General features: G+C 45.1%; 1 protein-coding gene across 1 annotated transcript in view; it reads left to right on the top strand.

The window, feature by feature from the left end:
• The first annotated feature begins 1,137 nt into the window (after positions 1-1,137).
• Positions 1,138-15,911, top strand: part of hsd11b2 (hydroxysteroid (11-beta) dehydrogenase 2) — a 37,966-nt gene continuing 23,192 nt past the window's right edge. Inside the window, exons 1-2 of the mRNA XM_050061560.1 lie at positions 1,138-1,771; positions 15,498-15,710. Coding sequence (XP_049917517.1) covers positions 1,489-1,771; positions 15,498-15,710 — 496 coding nt within the window. The 5' untranslated portion in view covers positions 1,138-1,488. The remainder of the gene's footprint in view (positions 1,772-15,497; positions 15,711-15,911) is intronic.

Raw genomic sequence — 15,911 nt, 5'->3', positions numbered from 1 at the left:
AAACATCCCAGAGAACACGAGTCGGAACATTCAGTGTAAATTCAGATAAACAGGACACGCACCTGAACGCAGCAGAGACAATTCCTGCGTCCTCAGAGGTCCTGGAGATAGGAGGTTTCAGACACCACGCTGCTGATGGTCTGGAGATATGAGGTTTTTTCCTTTGTTTATGTGAGGTTTGATCAGGACGAACTCTGTTTAACTCTTTAAAGTCCATACAGCCATCAGTGAAAACCTCGTATCTCCACTCAGATCAGCTGATGTGTTTCACACACTGCACATTGTGGCTAAGGGGCGGGGCTTACACATGTATTTATTTTACCAACGATCTTTAAAGACAACATGGCATCCACATTTTGGCAAGTTTCCAAATGGTAGTGATCAATTTTGGCATTACATTTTTTAGAGAAAACATCAATCAATCAATCAATTTTATTTATAAAGCCCAATATCACAAATCACAATTTGCCTCACAGGGCTTTACAGCATACGACATCCCTCTGTCCTTATGACCCTCACAGCTGATCAGGAAAAACTCCCCAAAAAACCCTTTAACGGGGAAAAACATGCGCTCCAACTTTTGGCGAATTTGCACTCAAAATATTTTCAGTTTTCTAAATTGTTGTGATAAATTCAGGCAATTTGAAAGAAAACATTTCTTCCAAATTTTGGCAACTCTGTAATTTTGTCAATAATTTTTGCCTTTTTTTTTTATAGAAGAATGTTTTGGCAATACATTTAAAAACTGCCAAAATGACACCGTTTATCATGACCTGTAAAAACAGAAATTATCGATGGATCTTCAATTTCCCAACGGTCCTTGGACGCATCATGAGCAACAAACACTTCTGAATCAAATCTGAGTTTAAACACTTTTTATTCTCATCTTAAATTTGTCCAAAAATAAAGTGTTTATTTTTTCAACTTTCAAACATCAAGTTTTTAAATCTAATAAGTGATTTATGGAGTAAAGAACAGTCCCTCAGTAACTCTGATAAATAGTCTAACAATGAAAGATCAATAATCAGGACTATTCAAGTGTGTGTGTGTGTGTGTGTGTGTGCAGATTAGATGCAGGGCTGCAGCCTGTAGTCCCTCCTCCCCCTGCAGCTCTCCTCTATATATACACTGAGAGAGACGGAGAGGACGAGTTCTGCACCGACTCACAGAGGGAGTGTGTTCAGCAGAGAGGGAGAGCAGCCGAGAGACACACTGAGACACACAGAGACACACTGAGACACACTGAGACACACTGGGACACACTGAGACACACTGAGACACACAGGGACACAAAGGGACACACTGAGATACACAGGGACACAAAGGGACACACTGAAGGAAGGAAAAGAGACAGACAGCTCAGAGTGGACTGGTTTGTTTCAGCTGTGAAGACAGGACAGACAGAAGGACAGACAGAAGGACAGACAGAAGGACAGAAGGACAGAAGGACAGACAGGTAACTCAGGTGTCTCCTCTGCCTCTCCCCTGATGATGGATGACTACACTCTTCCCTTCTGGATTTACCTGGGCGTTCTGACCGTGGTGGTCGGCGGGGTCATGAAGAAGATCTTGGCGTCCCACCTGAGCGCCGCCCCCCCTCTGGTAGCGTGGCTGGGGGCCACTGTGCTGGTGGAGCGTCTGTGGGCGCTGTGCCTGCCGGCGGTGTTGCTGCTGGTGGTGCTCGGCCTCGTCTGCTGCCTGTACTCCAGCACCAGGACCGGCCCGCTGCCCGCCACCCTGCCCGCCCACGGCAAGGCCGTCCTCATCACAGGTAAGACCAGGCTCCTCCCACTCTGTCAGGTGTGTGTGGAACAGCTGATGTGTTAGAATTTGTTCTTGGTAGCAGATCTTTGAGCTGGTGTTGGGTGTGAAGCTTGTGTGGTTTCATGTTTGGCGTCTTGAGTCCAACACCAACGTTAAAATCCTTCAGCTGATCTGAAAACCAGCAGAAATGGAGATACAAGGTTTCCACATGTTGTGGCTTTTGTTCTGAACTTCCTGTCAGTGTGACGCCTCAAAGTAAAGTTGATTTTATCTTTGGTGAAACTTCAGCAGCTTCTGTGAGAAAACAAGTCACAGCAGAGACTCACAGGCATCAAAGGGTTAATTCAACTTTGTGTTGTTCAAACTTTAAACTTCAAAAATGTGAATTATAAATATGATGCCTCAAAAACGTCTGCTCGGCTCGACTCGGAGGGAAACTGGACGTAGACGGGTTAAAAGTTTGTGATGTTTAGTGTTTAAATGATCGGTGACGAGGTCGCGGCGCTGCTGAACCCACTGTACAGCACAGAGTGTGTGAGGAGTGTGTGTCACGGCGAATAAACTTTATGAACTGTTGGGGGCGGGGGGGGGTGTTCCCTGCACAATAAAACTCAGTGTGTGTATGTGTGTGTGTGTGTGTGTGTGTGTCTGTTTTTTCACTGGTTACTGCTTCACTTTGTGTTATCAGAGCGCCGTGGAAACGAGTCTGATAACAACGCTGATTAGTTTATAGATCTGTGTGTGTGTGTGTGTGTGTATGTGCGCGCAGCCTCCATTCAGTCCTAATCATGTTATTGTGGCCCCGGGGCCAGCTGACCGGGCACTCTGTGTGTGTGTGTGTGTGTGTTAATGAGATAATCAAAGCTGCAGATTAATGTGTTCATAACGCCGCCCTGCCGCTCTCATGTCACCTGCTCAGTGGAAACTTTACTGAAATGTCCTCGGGTTACCTGACAGGTAGAGAGCGGCCGTCACCATGGAGACGGACAGATGCTTCAGCTGTTGTGTTGTTGGCTGCTGCGTCTCAGGGCTTTTAATTAAAGGTGCAACATGAAGGTGAATCAGTTAATCTGCCTGTGATTCTCTGAGTTCATCCCTTTATCGTCTGAGGAAGACTTCCTGTGGTAACGTCTGCAGAGATCTGGTTACTGACCAACTCTCTGACTGATTATTAATCTGTGTGTTTCTGTCGAGGAGTCGTAGAGGTCGCTCAGAGTTTGCTCAGTCGGCGCTGTCGTAGGTGCAACTTCCTGTTTGATGCTGGTTTGGGACCAGTACTGACCCAGTGTGTTCCTGTTTCCAGGAAATAGTCCCAGCCTCAAACTCTGATGCTGCCAAACAAAAGAAGCTTTAAACTGACTCTGCTGTGTGATGACTGAGTGAGGAATGAATGAATGAATGAATGAAGTATGTATCACTGCCTCATGCTCACACATGTGAGTGTTAACATGAACCATGAAATGAAAGAATCCAGTGAACACATTTTCACACAGACAGAATAAACTCTTTACGTGCAGAGAAACATCCGCATGAATCCGTCTCAGTTTTTCCTTCTCACAGCTGCAGGACGTGTCGGCGTTTAGTCGAGTGGTTTCACGGCACATTAGCTGCGTGAAGTCGTCAGAGTTTGTTGAGCACAGAAGAAAACGGGACTCTTTTCTTCTTCGACTGAATCACACCATCCAACACCATCTGTTCTCCTGCTGGACGCTGTTGAATCAGTCGAGCCGCTGTGACATCACATGTCTTCAGCTCCTGGATAAACATCACGTAACGCCTCATTCACGACACACACACGGCTTCATTTAGGCTGTTTTTTTATTCAAGGCTTTTTTACTCAGATTTTAGTAATAGCATTAAACTCCCCTCTAAACTGCTATAGACTACTGAAATACAAAACTATAAAATTAAGTTACAATAAATTTAAGTACTGTTACAGTGAGGTTTTTATTGTGATCAAGTTAAAAAAGTACTGTCACAATTAAGTTTAAAAAATACACTTACAATTAAGTTTTTAAAAAAGTACTATTCTAATAAAGTTAAAGTGATCTTCTACTAAGTGTTTTACAATACTGTTATTAATAAAGTTTTAAATAGTACTGTTCTAATAAAGCTCAATAAACTTATTATAAAGTTAAATAAAGTACTGTTATAATAAAGTTAAATAATATATTGTAAAGTTTCTTAAAAGTATAACTGTAAAAAAAAAGTTGAACAAAATACTTTTATAATAAAGTTTAAAATAAAGTAATGTTATAATAAAGTTAAATGAAGTATTGTTATTATAAAGTTTTAAGAAGCAGTTATAATATAATATAATAGTATTGTTATAAAAAAGTTAAACAATACTGATAAAATAAAGTTGTAAAGAGTAACTTTATAATGAAGTTAAAGTACTGTCATAATAAAGTTTTTTTGTCTTGTTGTAAAAAAGTTAAAGAAAATATCATTATGATAAAGTTTAACAAAGTACTGTTGTAATCAAGTTAAATAAAGCACTGTTATAATCAAGTTAAATAAAGTACTGTTGTAATCAAGTTAAATAAAGCACTGTTATAATAAAGTTAAATAAAGTACTGTTATAATCAAGTTAAATAAAGCACTGTTGTAATCAAGTTAAATAAAGCACTGTTGTAATCAAGTTAAATAAAGCACTGTTGTAATCAAGTTAAATAAAGTACTGTTATGATAAAGTTAAATAAAGCACTGTTATAATCATGTTAAATAAAGTACTGTTATAATCAAGTTAAATAAAGTACTGTTATAATAAAGTTAAATAAAGTACTGTTGTAATCAAGTTAAAGTACTGTTATGACAATGTTTTGTGGGTATTTTAGATCCTGTATAAAATCGAAACAAATGTATGTAGTTTAATAATAATAAGTAATTTATAATAAAGTTTTTTTTAAAGTACTGTAGTAAAAAAAGTTGAACAAAATCCTGTTAGATTTAAGTTTTTAAAAGTAATTTTATAATAAAGTTAAAGTATTGTTAAAATCAGGGTTCTGTGTGTGTGTGTGTGTGTGCGTGCGTGCGTGTGTCAAAATGTTAGTTTAAACTCAATGTCTGTGATGTCATCATTGTATAAATCACAGGTGAAACAAGCTGCGTTACATCAAGTTTAATCCATTCATCACAAACACTGATTCACTCACTCATCAAGATTTGTGAGCTGTAGTGGACCTGATCCTGTCCTCAGTGATCCTGTCCTCAGTGGGACTGATGATGTCCTGAGGGGTTTGTGTTCCTGCAGCAGCGAGAGCGTCCTGACCTCATCTGGACCTGCTCCAGAGACAGCAGAGACAACAGAGACAACAGAAACAGCAGAGACAACAGAGACAGCAGAGACAGCAGAGACGGCAGACATGGCAGAGACAGCAGAGACAGCAGACATGGCAGAGACAGCAGAGACAACAGAGACGGCAGAGACAACAGAAACAGCAGAGACAACGGAGATGGCAGAGACAGCAGAGACAGCAGAGACAACAGAAACAGCAGAGACAACAGAGACGGCAGAGACAGCAGAGACGGCAGAGACAGCAGAGACAGCAGAGACAGCAGAGACAGGTCCAGTCAGCTGATGTTCGACCCTGCGAACAGGATGTTTACAAGATGCTGCAGAGATGCGGCCTGGAGAATGATTCCAGATCCAAACCTCCTGCTGCATATTTCAGATTACTGTTTAACTGTAATACCAGATCGTCTGTTAACAGCCAGACACCATATTGTTTTCACACGGGAAACTGGCATCATGTGACCACCAGCGGGAGAGTTTATTGGTCTCTTGTGGCGCAGTGCATTCTGGTAGTTGTAGGTTTTCTACCTGTGGAGCAGAAGCAAACAGCCCCAGTCTGTTTTCTGTGTTATCTCAGTTAACTCTGGTCGTGTTGAGTTAGTTTCTGCAGTGTTTTGTGTCTCTGTGTTGAACGCAGCTCGCTGTAATGAGAGGAGGGAGGCGGCTCTTTGAAGCAGCTCCAGCTCTGCTGATGTGTGCAAACATTCTTAGACTTTGAACGAAGGTGTGGTCCACGTCTCCTCCAGTCACCTCCCACGCAGGAAGGAGTGTTTGTTTGATGAGGAGGAAAGAAATCTGGGTTACACAAACATCGCTGAGTGTTCACAGTCACACAATAGAAACAGGCTGCGTTCACTAACATTCAGTGTATAAATCACAGCTGCTGATTACAGACAGCGTGTGTTCACCAGGAACCACTCACTGTCGTCCTGTAAGGGAAAATAATGGTGTGGAAGTGATGTCACAGTTTAAACTGAGAGATAAACTGTGTATAAATCAGCTCCACATCATGTTTAACTGCTTTAATGTGGCTTCATCATCATCATCATCATCATCATCATCATCATTTAGTCAGCTATCAGCTCTGCAGTCATCTGGGAAACAAACATGTTCAGTTTATTTTACACGTCTGTAACATCGGAGTCATTTACATACGACGTGTCTGAAGTGAACTGAAGTGAACTCTGGTGACAACTATCAGTGACTTTATTCATTTAAACTCCAGGAAATGTATTTATTGTTCTGTTACAGCTGAATCTCTGTTTATCAGCTATCACATCTCTTTATTACAGTTTAATCTCCTGACTGTTTCCTCGACTGGTTGATTAATTGTTTGGTTCAAGTTTCTTTTAACCTTAGTGGGGACACAGGTGTGTCGGGAGTGTCCCACAGGACATCTGAACATCAGACAGTGTTCTGCTGATATCAGTCTTCAGAGCGTCTGACGGACTCAGATCCTGTGTGCGTCTCTGTCTGTAGGAGACAGTGTTTATCATCAGAGGTGGAAACCTGACACTAACCGACAACACTTCTGATGAGACACGACTTGGGATTGTCTCCTACTGTCCCTCACTGAATCAACACCAGACGCATTTTGTCCCATGTTTTCATAATTCTGTGTCGAATCAACGGCCTACCTATGACATAGGCTGCGTGGACACGTGCCCCATGCCATACTCTACACTGTAGTCTGACATGCACCGCCCCACGTCACAGTGACGCAGACCTCCTGTCTGTCTCTGTGAGCTGAAACCATTTCCCTCAGTGGAAGCAATGATTTTTTTTACTTTAATTTCGCAGATCAGAAACAATAAATGGTGAAGACAACAGAGCCTCCACAGGATGGTAATTTAAAGTCCTGGGTGTGATTTATCCTGGCTTCATATGAGCACAGGAAACCTCTGCTCATCGCTAAGCTAATTTAAACAATGTAAAATGCCACAGGTTTGTGCTAATAACGTTAGCATGTTGTGTTCAGTATAAAACAGTTGTTTTGTCAGTGAGTCCTGTGAGCTGTAATGGAGCTGACTTTGTAACGTTACTTTTGCTAAATGTTGCTGTTGTTCCTGGCTTCATATTAGAAGATGAAAAGTCAGTTAGCTGCTAGGCTAATTTATACAATGTAAAATGCAATAGGCTTGTGCTAATAATGTTAGAATGTTGTGTTTGTGGGGAAAATGCGTCAAGTAAAAGACAAATGTTTTGTCTGTGAACTTTGTGAGTTATAAAGAAGGTGTTTTGTGTTCTCACATTTGAGATTGTCTCTGTGAGGCCATGTTTAATGTGTGTTTAATGTGTGTTTTGAGTCAGTCAAACATTAAATCACTGGAGAGGAGAGAAAACCAGATCATATTCACATGTGAGAAACAAGGAGTGGGTCCTGTCAGGTACCAGGTGTCTGATGAACAAAGGACTCTGTTTGTTAGCAGTTTATTGGACGTTCATCAGCTGAACTGTTTCTGATGACTCCAACCAGATCACGTAGGTCTGAGTGCGTGCTGCATCCATCAGCCTCCACCCACAGACACATTCATCTGCTGGGCTGATTAACACTGACGGAGGTCTCAGTAATCTGACTCCAGATCAACATATACTGCAGACTAAGCTCCTATTGGCCGAGCCCAACAGCTTCGGGAGGTCGTCTGGTGTCATGGCAACACAGTTCAAAATCCCTGAGACTTGCACACGGCCGTGTCCGAACGTCACCTCTCCGCACGCCTTTACGAGAAGCCGGGCATATTTGCATGTATGCAAACACAAAGAGGAGCAAACAGAGGGTTTATGCAACAGTTCCACTTCCTCCTGCGAGAGGCCGGTTCTCATGAATCCATGTTTCACTTCATTAGCAGACGAACTGTACTTTAGCTCTGATTACAGTCTGGACGCCGTCCCACTCTGGCAGCCCGGCCAGCGCTGGCTCCCATTAAACAGGCGATATCTATGAAGAGATTTAAAACTGGTCCCGAGCCGAGATCTCAATCAACAGCTCGTTCTTAATTGGTTCTGCTGAAAGCTGCTGAAGGTCAGCGAGAGGTCGCTCTGGAAATAAGAGCAGAGGCTGGAAAAAAAAGGCCCCAGTAAAGCTCTTAGAAAGCTAATTGGACTGTGGAACAAAGAGGAACATTCTTCGAAGGATGAGGGCTCGCTGACCGGCCAGCGCTGCAGGCTCTCCTGTCGAGGAAACCTCCAGAGCCTTCACACTCCCTGTTCTGTGGAGAACACTGGACCTGATGATCCAGGCCTCACACTCCCTGTTCTGTGGAGAACACTGGACCTGATCATCGAGGCCTCCCACTGTCCAAGGCTGAGTTGTAGTTCCACGTAGTTTTATGCAGTTCTATGTCGTTGGATGTCGTTCCCTGTGGTTTCATGTAGTCTGAGTCAGCTGTCTCTGGACAGAGGAACTGGTCTCTGACTGGTAGTTTGGACAGAGTCTCAGGAGACGCTGGTCTCTGGTCCAAAGGTTCAGTTCCACAGCTGCACTAAAACCCGTCCAACAAAAACAAGAACATAAACTCAGCTGCTTCACTTTAAACTTCAAACAGTAAATTCTTCGTTCTGCTCAGTTCTGAGCTCAAAGTGTCGCTCATGGTTTCATCTGACTCGTCCTTTTGTTTTATCCTTTTATCATCTTCACGTTCTCTCTCCATCTCATGCTTTCCATCTTTTTTCTTTCCTTTGGTGCTTCCTTTTATCCTCCCCTCCTTCCTTCCTTCCTTTCCTTCCTTCCTTCCTATCCCGGAAATTTAGTCTCATCTGACATTTTTTACTTTCCCTCCTTTTTTGTTCTTTCCCACTTTCATACCTTCATCCCATCAACATTTCCTTCCTCTCACATTCTCATCTCTCCTGTCTCTCATCACTCCCTCTCTCCCTTTCTTGAAGTTCTTCTCTCCGTCACATGACCTCAGCCGAAGGTTCATTTAGAGTTCATCTTTCTGGACGTTCAGAGCCAATCAGAGGAAGAGAAGCTGCGAGTCACTCAAACACTCGTCTGATAACACACTGATAAGAGCCGTCAGTCCTCACACAGCGTGTTACATAACATCTCCTCTGAAGAGTTCTCCACGATCATCATTTGTTCCTGCTCCTGTCACATGACCTCTGCTCACAGTTGGACCGCAGAACGACTTTCCATCCGATGAAGCAATGAAGACCTCCAGCGTGTGGTCATGTTGTGTTCGCACAGAGAAAATCACTACACAGCAACAGAACAAACAACACGAGAACCAGAAATGTGGTTTGAATTTTAGAAACATGGCAGAGGCCACCATGAGGACACCAGCACGAGAACGCCAGCGTGAGAACAGCAGTGTGGGTTAATATCTGCTGTCATCACATCTCTTTGACATCACTATCCAAAACCTGAAGCCTTCTCAGGGATTGTTAGAACCTCCCCAAACCTAACAACTGTCCTCTATATCCTCCCGAGGGACCCTCAGAACTTCATTAAGGACCACTAGAACCTCTTCAAGGTCCCCAAGAGCCCTGTTTGAGGATCCTAGAACCTCACCACGATCCTCTAGAACTGTTTCAAGGTTCCTTACAGCTTCCTCAAAATGACCCTTAAAACGTCATCAAGGTCCCCTGGAAGCTCTCCAAGGACCCTGAGAACCTCACAAAGGATCTCTAGAACTTCTTAAAGGACCCAGGGAACCTAATCACTGATCCCATAACCTCATCAAGGACCCCCAGAATTCCATCCCCAGTACCTCAAACACCATCAGGTAGAACACTGAGGTGGAACGTCTCCTCACATTACGATGTTCTGAGGTGAACTCTGTGTGACCCCCTCCTCAGTCCCTCTCCTGGCTCCGCCCCTCAGTCGTCCTGTGTGAATGATGACGTTCTCCTCTGACAGCAGCGATTAGCTCTTCATGTGCTGCTGTCAGAGCGCTGATGACTTCCAGGTGGATCTGTGTGCTGTATAATGAAACGTCCTGACCTCTCAGCCGCAGCACATGGCTCTCATCGTTCCTCTCTGAAGCCTTTTAATAAAACATGGAGTACAAACCACAACAGAACCCTCAAACACACAGACGTTCTTCCAACTGTTGATTTAAACTTTTAACATCGCTCTCACAGACAGCTGATGATGGATCGTCACATGGACTCTAATCTCAGCAGATACAGTATCTCAGAGTTCAGCTCTCGTCCGTCAGACAGATGAACAGACACGTGATGAAATAAAAACACTCGAGAAAATATTTCTGAACTTTAAATCACTCAGTTCTCATTTATCTGATGTTCCAGGTCTTCTGACACTCTCACACACAGGTTCCACAGCTCACTGCACCTGGAGTCTCCGAGCATTCGTGTCCTGACACACCGAGCTGATGGGCGCTCACTGTCGGCTCGTCGGTTGGCGTCTGTCGCCATAGGTTTTGTGGCGTGTCGTCGGCCCTGGTTGTCAGGTTTTCTTCAGCTGATTGAGCGTGTTGAATCTGCTTTAGAAACAACAGAGTGGAGAGACAGTAGACAGGAAGGCCTCTGATTGTCAGATCAACTCAGAAGAGAAGTGATGAAAGGAAACAGACGACTAAAGTCCAGATGGAGTGAGACCAAAACAAACCTGTTACATTAGGTCAGATTATCTTTTATCCACTGAGCTCTGTAGCAGAAACAGTTTGTGACTGTTTGTGTTTGTGTTCTTTGGCTCACAGGAAATATCATTTATTCTTTAAGCATCAGGTTGTTAATGAGCTAACTGGCTAACTCGCATCGTGAATCCATCCTGTCGTTCTCCCTGTTTCTCTTTCTGAATGATGAACACAGACGACAACCATCTGCTGCTGTGGAGAGTTATTTCCTGTCACACAGCTGCAGGTCGCATTCAATCACTGCCAGGTTAGGAAACATGTTAGCATGCTCCTTCCACCACCATCAAACCTCCAAAAGACCCAAACTCCATGTAGGCTGCCACCTCATCCTCGGGCTGCACAGTTTCATGGCTGGAGTCCTCCACGTCGGTGACCAATGTGACCACGGGGTCAAAGGTTACACTGGTGTCAAAATACTACACACATACTGCACATCTTTTTACTGCACTTTATTATGAAAGATTAAAAACAGATTGTTGTTCTCACCTGCTGCCCGACTGGAGCTCAGTTTTACCATCAGTTTATATATAAATACATATTTTTACCTGTTACACAGCTGTGTGCAGGTCACCCATCGGGCACCTGACCCTGCGCAGGACTCTGATCTGATCTCTGAACAGTTAGCAGTGATCTCTCTGTGCCGACTGTGAACCTGTGGATCATAGACTCTGAAGGTGGAGCGGCTGTGTGCAGATGTGGAGGATGTTGAGGCCTCCGCCCAGAGACAGATGTGTGTTTTGACCTCTCAGTGCTCGTCTGTCTCTGCACACATCCCCGTTTATTTCTTCATCCGAGGGGCCCCTCGGAGCCAGTTTCGTAACGCTGCTCCTCCTCGGAGCCCAATCCGTCTCCTGCGGCGATAACAACTCCAAACTGTCTGTTTTATGGAGATGAATCTTCTGCTTCAACGCTCCGTTTACACTGGGGATGTTCCAGAGATTATAGGGGCCCTCCGGCCGGGTGGAGTTAGCGTTCATCTGTCAGAGAGGCAGCGGCTCTGGCTGAGTCTCTCTGAGAGAGACGTCGGCCTCAAAGCAGAAACGGAGGCTCGCTGTGAGGTCGGACAGGATGAAGAATGTGGGACAGCGTGTGGTCTGTACACAGTAACATATGAAACATGCTGCAGCTCTGATCTGACCTGCACACACTCACAACAAGACGCCGCTCACAATCAAACACACACTTCCACACACACACACACACACACAGAGCTCACAACCAAACACACAACTCCACACACACACACACACACACACCTCACAACCAAACACACACCTCCACACACACACACACAGCTCACAACCAAACACACGTCTCCACACACACACACAGAGCTCACAACCAAACACACACCTCCACACACACAGAGCTCACAACCAAACACACACCTCCACACACACAAAGCTCACAACCAAACACACACCTCCACACACACACAGAGCTCACAACCAAACACACACCTCCACACACACAGAGCTCACAACCAAACACACACCTCCACACACACAAAGCTCACAACCAAACACACATCTCAACTCTAAAATATTTACTTCCTTGACAACAGAGCTGAACTCTGCTGAGATTTTCTCTCTGTTGTTATCAGCTGAAGAACTTTCACTTTAGTTAGAGTGTGAGAGTAAAGAGAGCCGACAGCATGAAACCTGAACCTGACTGTGCGTGCGTGTGTGTGTGTGTGTGTGTGTGTGTGTGTGTGTGTGTGTGTGTGTGTGTGTGTGTATGTGCGTGCGTGCGTGTGTGTGATCAGGTGCACACTGTGTTTGTGTAGCGTGGAGTATAGCGGTGGTATTTATTTCTGGAGCCAGCGTTTGCTCTATTTTTCTTCTCAGGACGTGACTCTGGAAATCCTCCAAGGACACGGAGTGAAGCAGCGTGCCAACGCCTCCACGCTCTCGCCAGCAGAGCTCTTTCAGACACCCGCCGCACAAAAGAACAAACAGAACAGCCAGTACCGCCAGGGATCAGGTTGTAGGTGCTGGGACTTCTGGGAAACTGGGAGAGCTGCGGGGTACGTGACAGATCCCCACGGTGCCTGTTTGTGACAGAACATATGATGGCACACTTTAAAACACTCAGGTGTCGTCGCTGTGACCTGCTCACACAGGAAACGTGTCACCCCTCAGTGAGGGTTGGTTATGTTGTCGTGCACGCAGCTGTGCCACCATCATAAATTCACGCGCTGTGTGGTGAACAGAGCCGAGCTCAGCCCTCCTGCCCCCGCTGAGGTTGAGACCTGAGCTGACACCAGGCCATGTTTTATTATCCGTCCTGATGATACACTGGAAGATACAGGCTGTACAGACTCTCAGTCGTTTCCTCATGGACAGGCTCCCATGATGCACCTGTGGTGGGATTAGGAAGAATGTTTTATTATCTGTGCTATCAGTCCGTTAATCACAGCGCTCCCCCCGTCATCACTGAGTGTTTCCCTCTGTCTCAGACCTGGGTGGATTTTTTTAACTTCAGTTTTAAACCTGAACAAATTCTGTCACTTCCTGTTTGTCATCACAGTAGCACATCTACTCAGGGGCGTAGCACCAGATTCTGGGCCCTGTGCATAGGCTGTCTCTGTGGGGCCCCTGCCTTTCCTCTCTTGATCCATACAACTGTTCATATATCTTATGAATCTGCACCTGACAAATGTTACATGATTACTGTAAAGTTCCAGAGGTTAGCTTTAGGAACAGAAACACGGTGAGGACGAACCTTAACATGACTCACACAGATCTGATCACGTGACTCCAGGGGAAAGTCCCATCCACCACCCCAACCTGCCTCCTTACAGGCGCTCAGGACTGCTTCCTGTTTACTGCCGTCAGCTCATTGGTCACATGATCACAGCCATCAATCAATCAATCAATCAATCAATTTTATTTATAAAGCCCAATATCACAAATCACAATTTGCCTCACAGGGCTTTACAGCATACGACATCCCTCTGTCCTTATGACCCTCACAGCTGATCAGGAAAAACTCCCCAAAAAACCCCTTTAACAGGGAAAAAAAACGATAGAAAGCTCAGGAAGAGCAACTGAGGAGGGATCCCTCTTCCNCTAATGATGGCAGCAGCAGCAGGAGGCATCTGGCAGGACCACGGCAGCAGCACAACCACACACGTCACGCTGTCCAGGCACCGCTGCAAGCCTTTCAACATATGTATGAATTTGGGTGCACTTTTCGTAGGAAAACGTTAGTGACAACAGTCGCTCCTCACACATCTTTTGATACAGTCAGTTTCTTTCTTTCCTTTTCTGGAGCCCTGACGTCCGTCACTGGGGGAGGACACGTGTCTCCTGCAGCAGAATCACTCACTCAGCTTCAGAGACAAACCTGGTGCAGGGTGGACCGAACCATTTGCAAATTAAAGGGGTGGGAGGGGCCTCAAAGAGCTTCCACTGTTTTTATATTCAAAGTTGAGTCTTTCAGCTGAATCATTTAGCAAGTTGTAATTTGCTTATATCACTGATTAATATATTTATTCTGGACGTGTCAGGGCCTCCCCTCTTATTGGAGGATAATCAGCCCCACACTGTGACACTCCTGCACCGACCTATGTCATCATGTCACATGTGGAGCTCCAGCCTGGTTTAGAAAGAGACGACATGCAGCTGGTGTTTGTTGTCTCATGTGTCAGATGGTGAACGTATGGAGGGATTCAGTGAGAAGTTTGAAGTGATTTACAGTTTCTGGTGGAGCAGACCAAACTGTTTCCATTGCGTCCCGTCTCCAACACGTGTCGACATCCAGAGGAAACTGTAAAGTAATTCATCAGAAGGAGACGTTTGATGTGCTCACAAACAGCGCGGGGGGTCTGTGGTTATTTTACTACAGTCTGATGTTGGTTGCTGTAAATGTGAGCAGCTGATCTGCTGTGTGTCACTGCGGTTTGACTGTGACATCATCACAGCGGTCAGAGAGCAGAGACCTGCTGCCTTCAGGTGTCTGCAGAGAGTCAGAGCTGTGAGACAGAGGCAACAGATGAACACGAGGCAGACGAGAACCTAAGAACTGTGAAAACAAAACCCAAACTGAGACAGAACACAGTCTCCTCTCAACATGATGTCATCATCATCATCATCATCATCATTTCCTTCAATAAAGTTGAGTTATAATAAATAATTAATGAAGAGAGAAACTCTGAGCTGACAGCTGAGTTGTTAACAAAACAATCAGCGTCTTCAGAGCTGTCTCAGTGAGACGTTCTCAGTGAGATGTTCTCAGTGAGACGTTCTCAGTGAGATGTTCTCAGTGAGACGTTCTCAGTGAGACGTCCTCGTGTCCCCTGAAGACAAATCTGTGATCAAACTGCAGACGAGCACTCACAGTGTCAATAAAATGTTAAAGTGCTAAATTACCTCGGCCGTATTTTTCCCCGTCTCCATTTCTGCTGATTGATTCACGAGACAAAGCGGAGGACTGATGCCGGATCAGTTTCTGTCCAGACCTGCCTGTTTTCAGCACATCCAAACATCTGCTGGGCGCCGAGCCGATCTGGGAAACCTGATCCGTGTGATCTGAGGTTAAGCTTCAACTCGCTGAGCCAATGCGCTGCTGTTTCCTGCCAGCCTGCACAGGAAGTGATGCAATCACAGCGGGGTGAATCCCTCATGCTCACCAAGGGGTTACGGATCAGTCAGTCAGTCAGTCAGTCAGACTGATGGAAACACTGTCTCATCAAGGCTGCTGCAGCATATTAATCTCTGTCTGTCACTATAGCAACATGTTCCTGTCTGTCTGTCTGTCTATCTGTCTATCTGTCTGTGTCTCTCTGTCCTCTCTCTGTCTATCTGTCTGACCCGTGTCTCCTTGTGTCCCCTCAGGATGTGACTCTGGTTTTGGGAATGCGTCGGCGAAGCGTCTGGACGCTCTGGGCTTTGAGGTGTTCGCCACAGTGTTGGACCTGTCGGGAGACGGAGCCAGAGAGCTGCAGAGAACCTGCTCCGCCCGCCTCACCCTCCTCCAGGTGGACATCACCCAACCACAGCAGATCCAACAGGCGCTGCTCGACACCAAGGCCAAGCTGGGACACAAAGGTAAAGACAGACCAACAAGTTCTCAGGGGTAGATCAGTGTTCCTCGAACTGTTCCTTTATCTGTTCCTCGAACTGTTCCTTTATCTGTTCCTCGAACTGTTCCTTTATCTATTCCTCTAACTGTTCCTTTATCTGTTCCTCTAACTGTTCCTTTATCTGTTCCTCTAACTGTTCCTTTATCTGTTCCTTTAACTGTTCCTC

The sequence above is a fragment of the Epinephelus moara genome, chromosome 1 (genome assembly GCF_006386435.1).
Source record: "Epinephelus moara isolate mb chromosome 1, YSFRI_EMoa_1.0, whole genome shotgun sequence".
NCBI lineage: Eukaryota > Metazoa > Chordata > Actinopteri > Perciformes > Serranidae > Epinephelus > Epinephelus moara.
The sequence above is the reverse complement of the archived record's forward strand: the minus strand, read 5'-3'. Positions and strand labels throughout refer to the sequence as shown.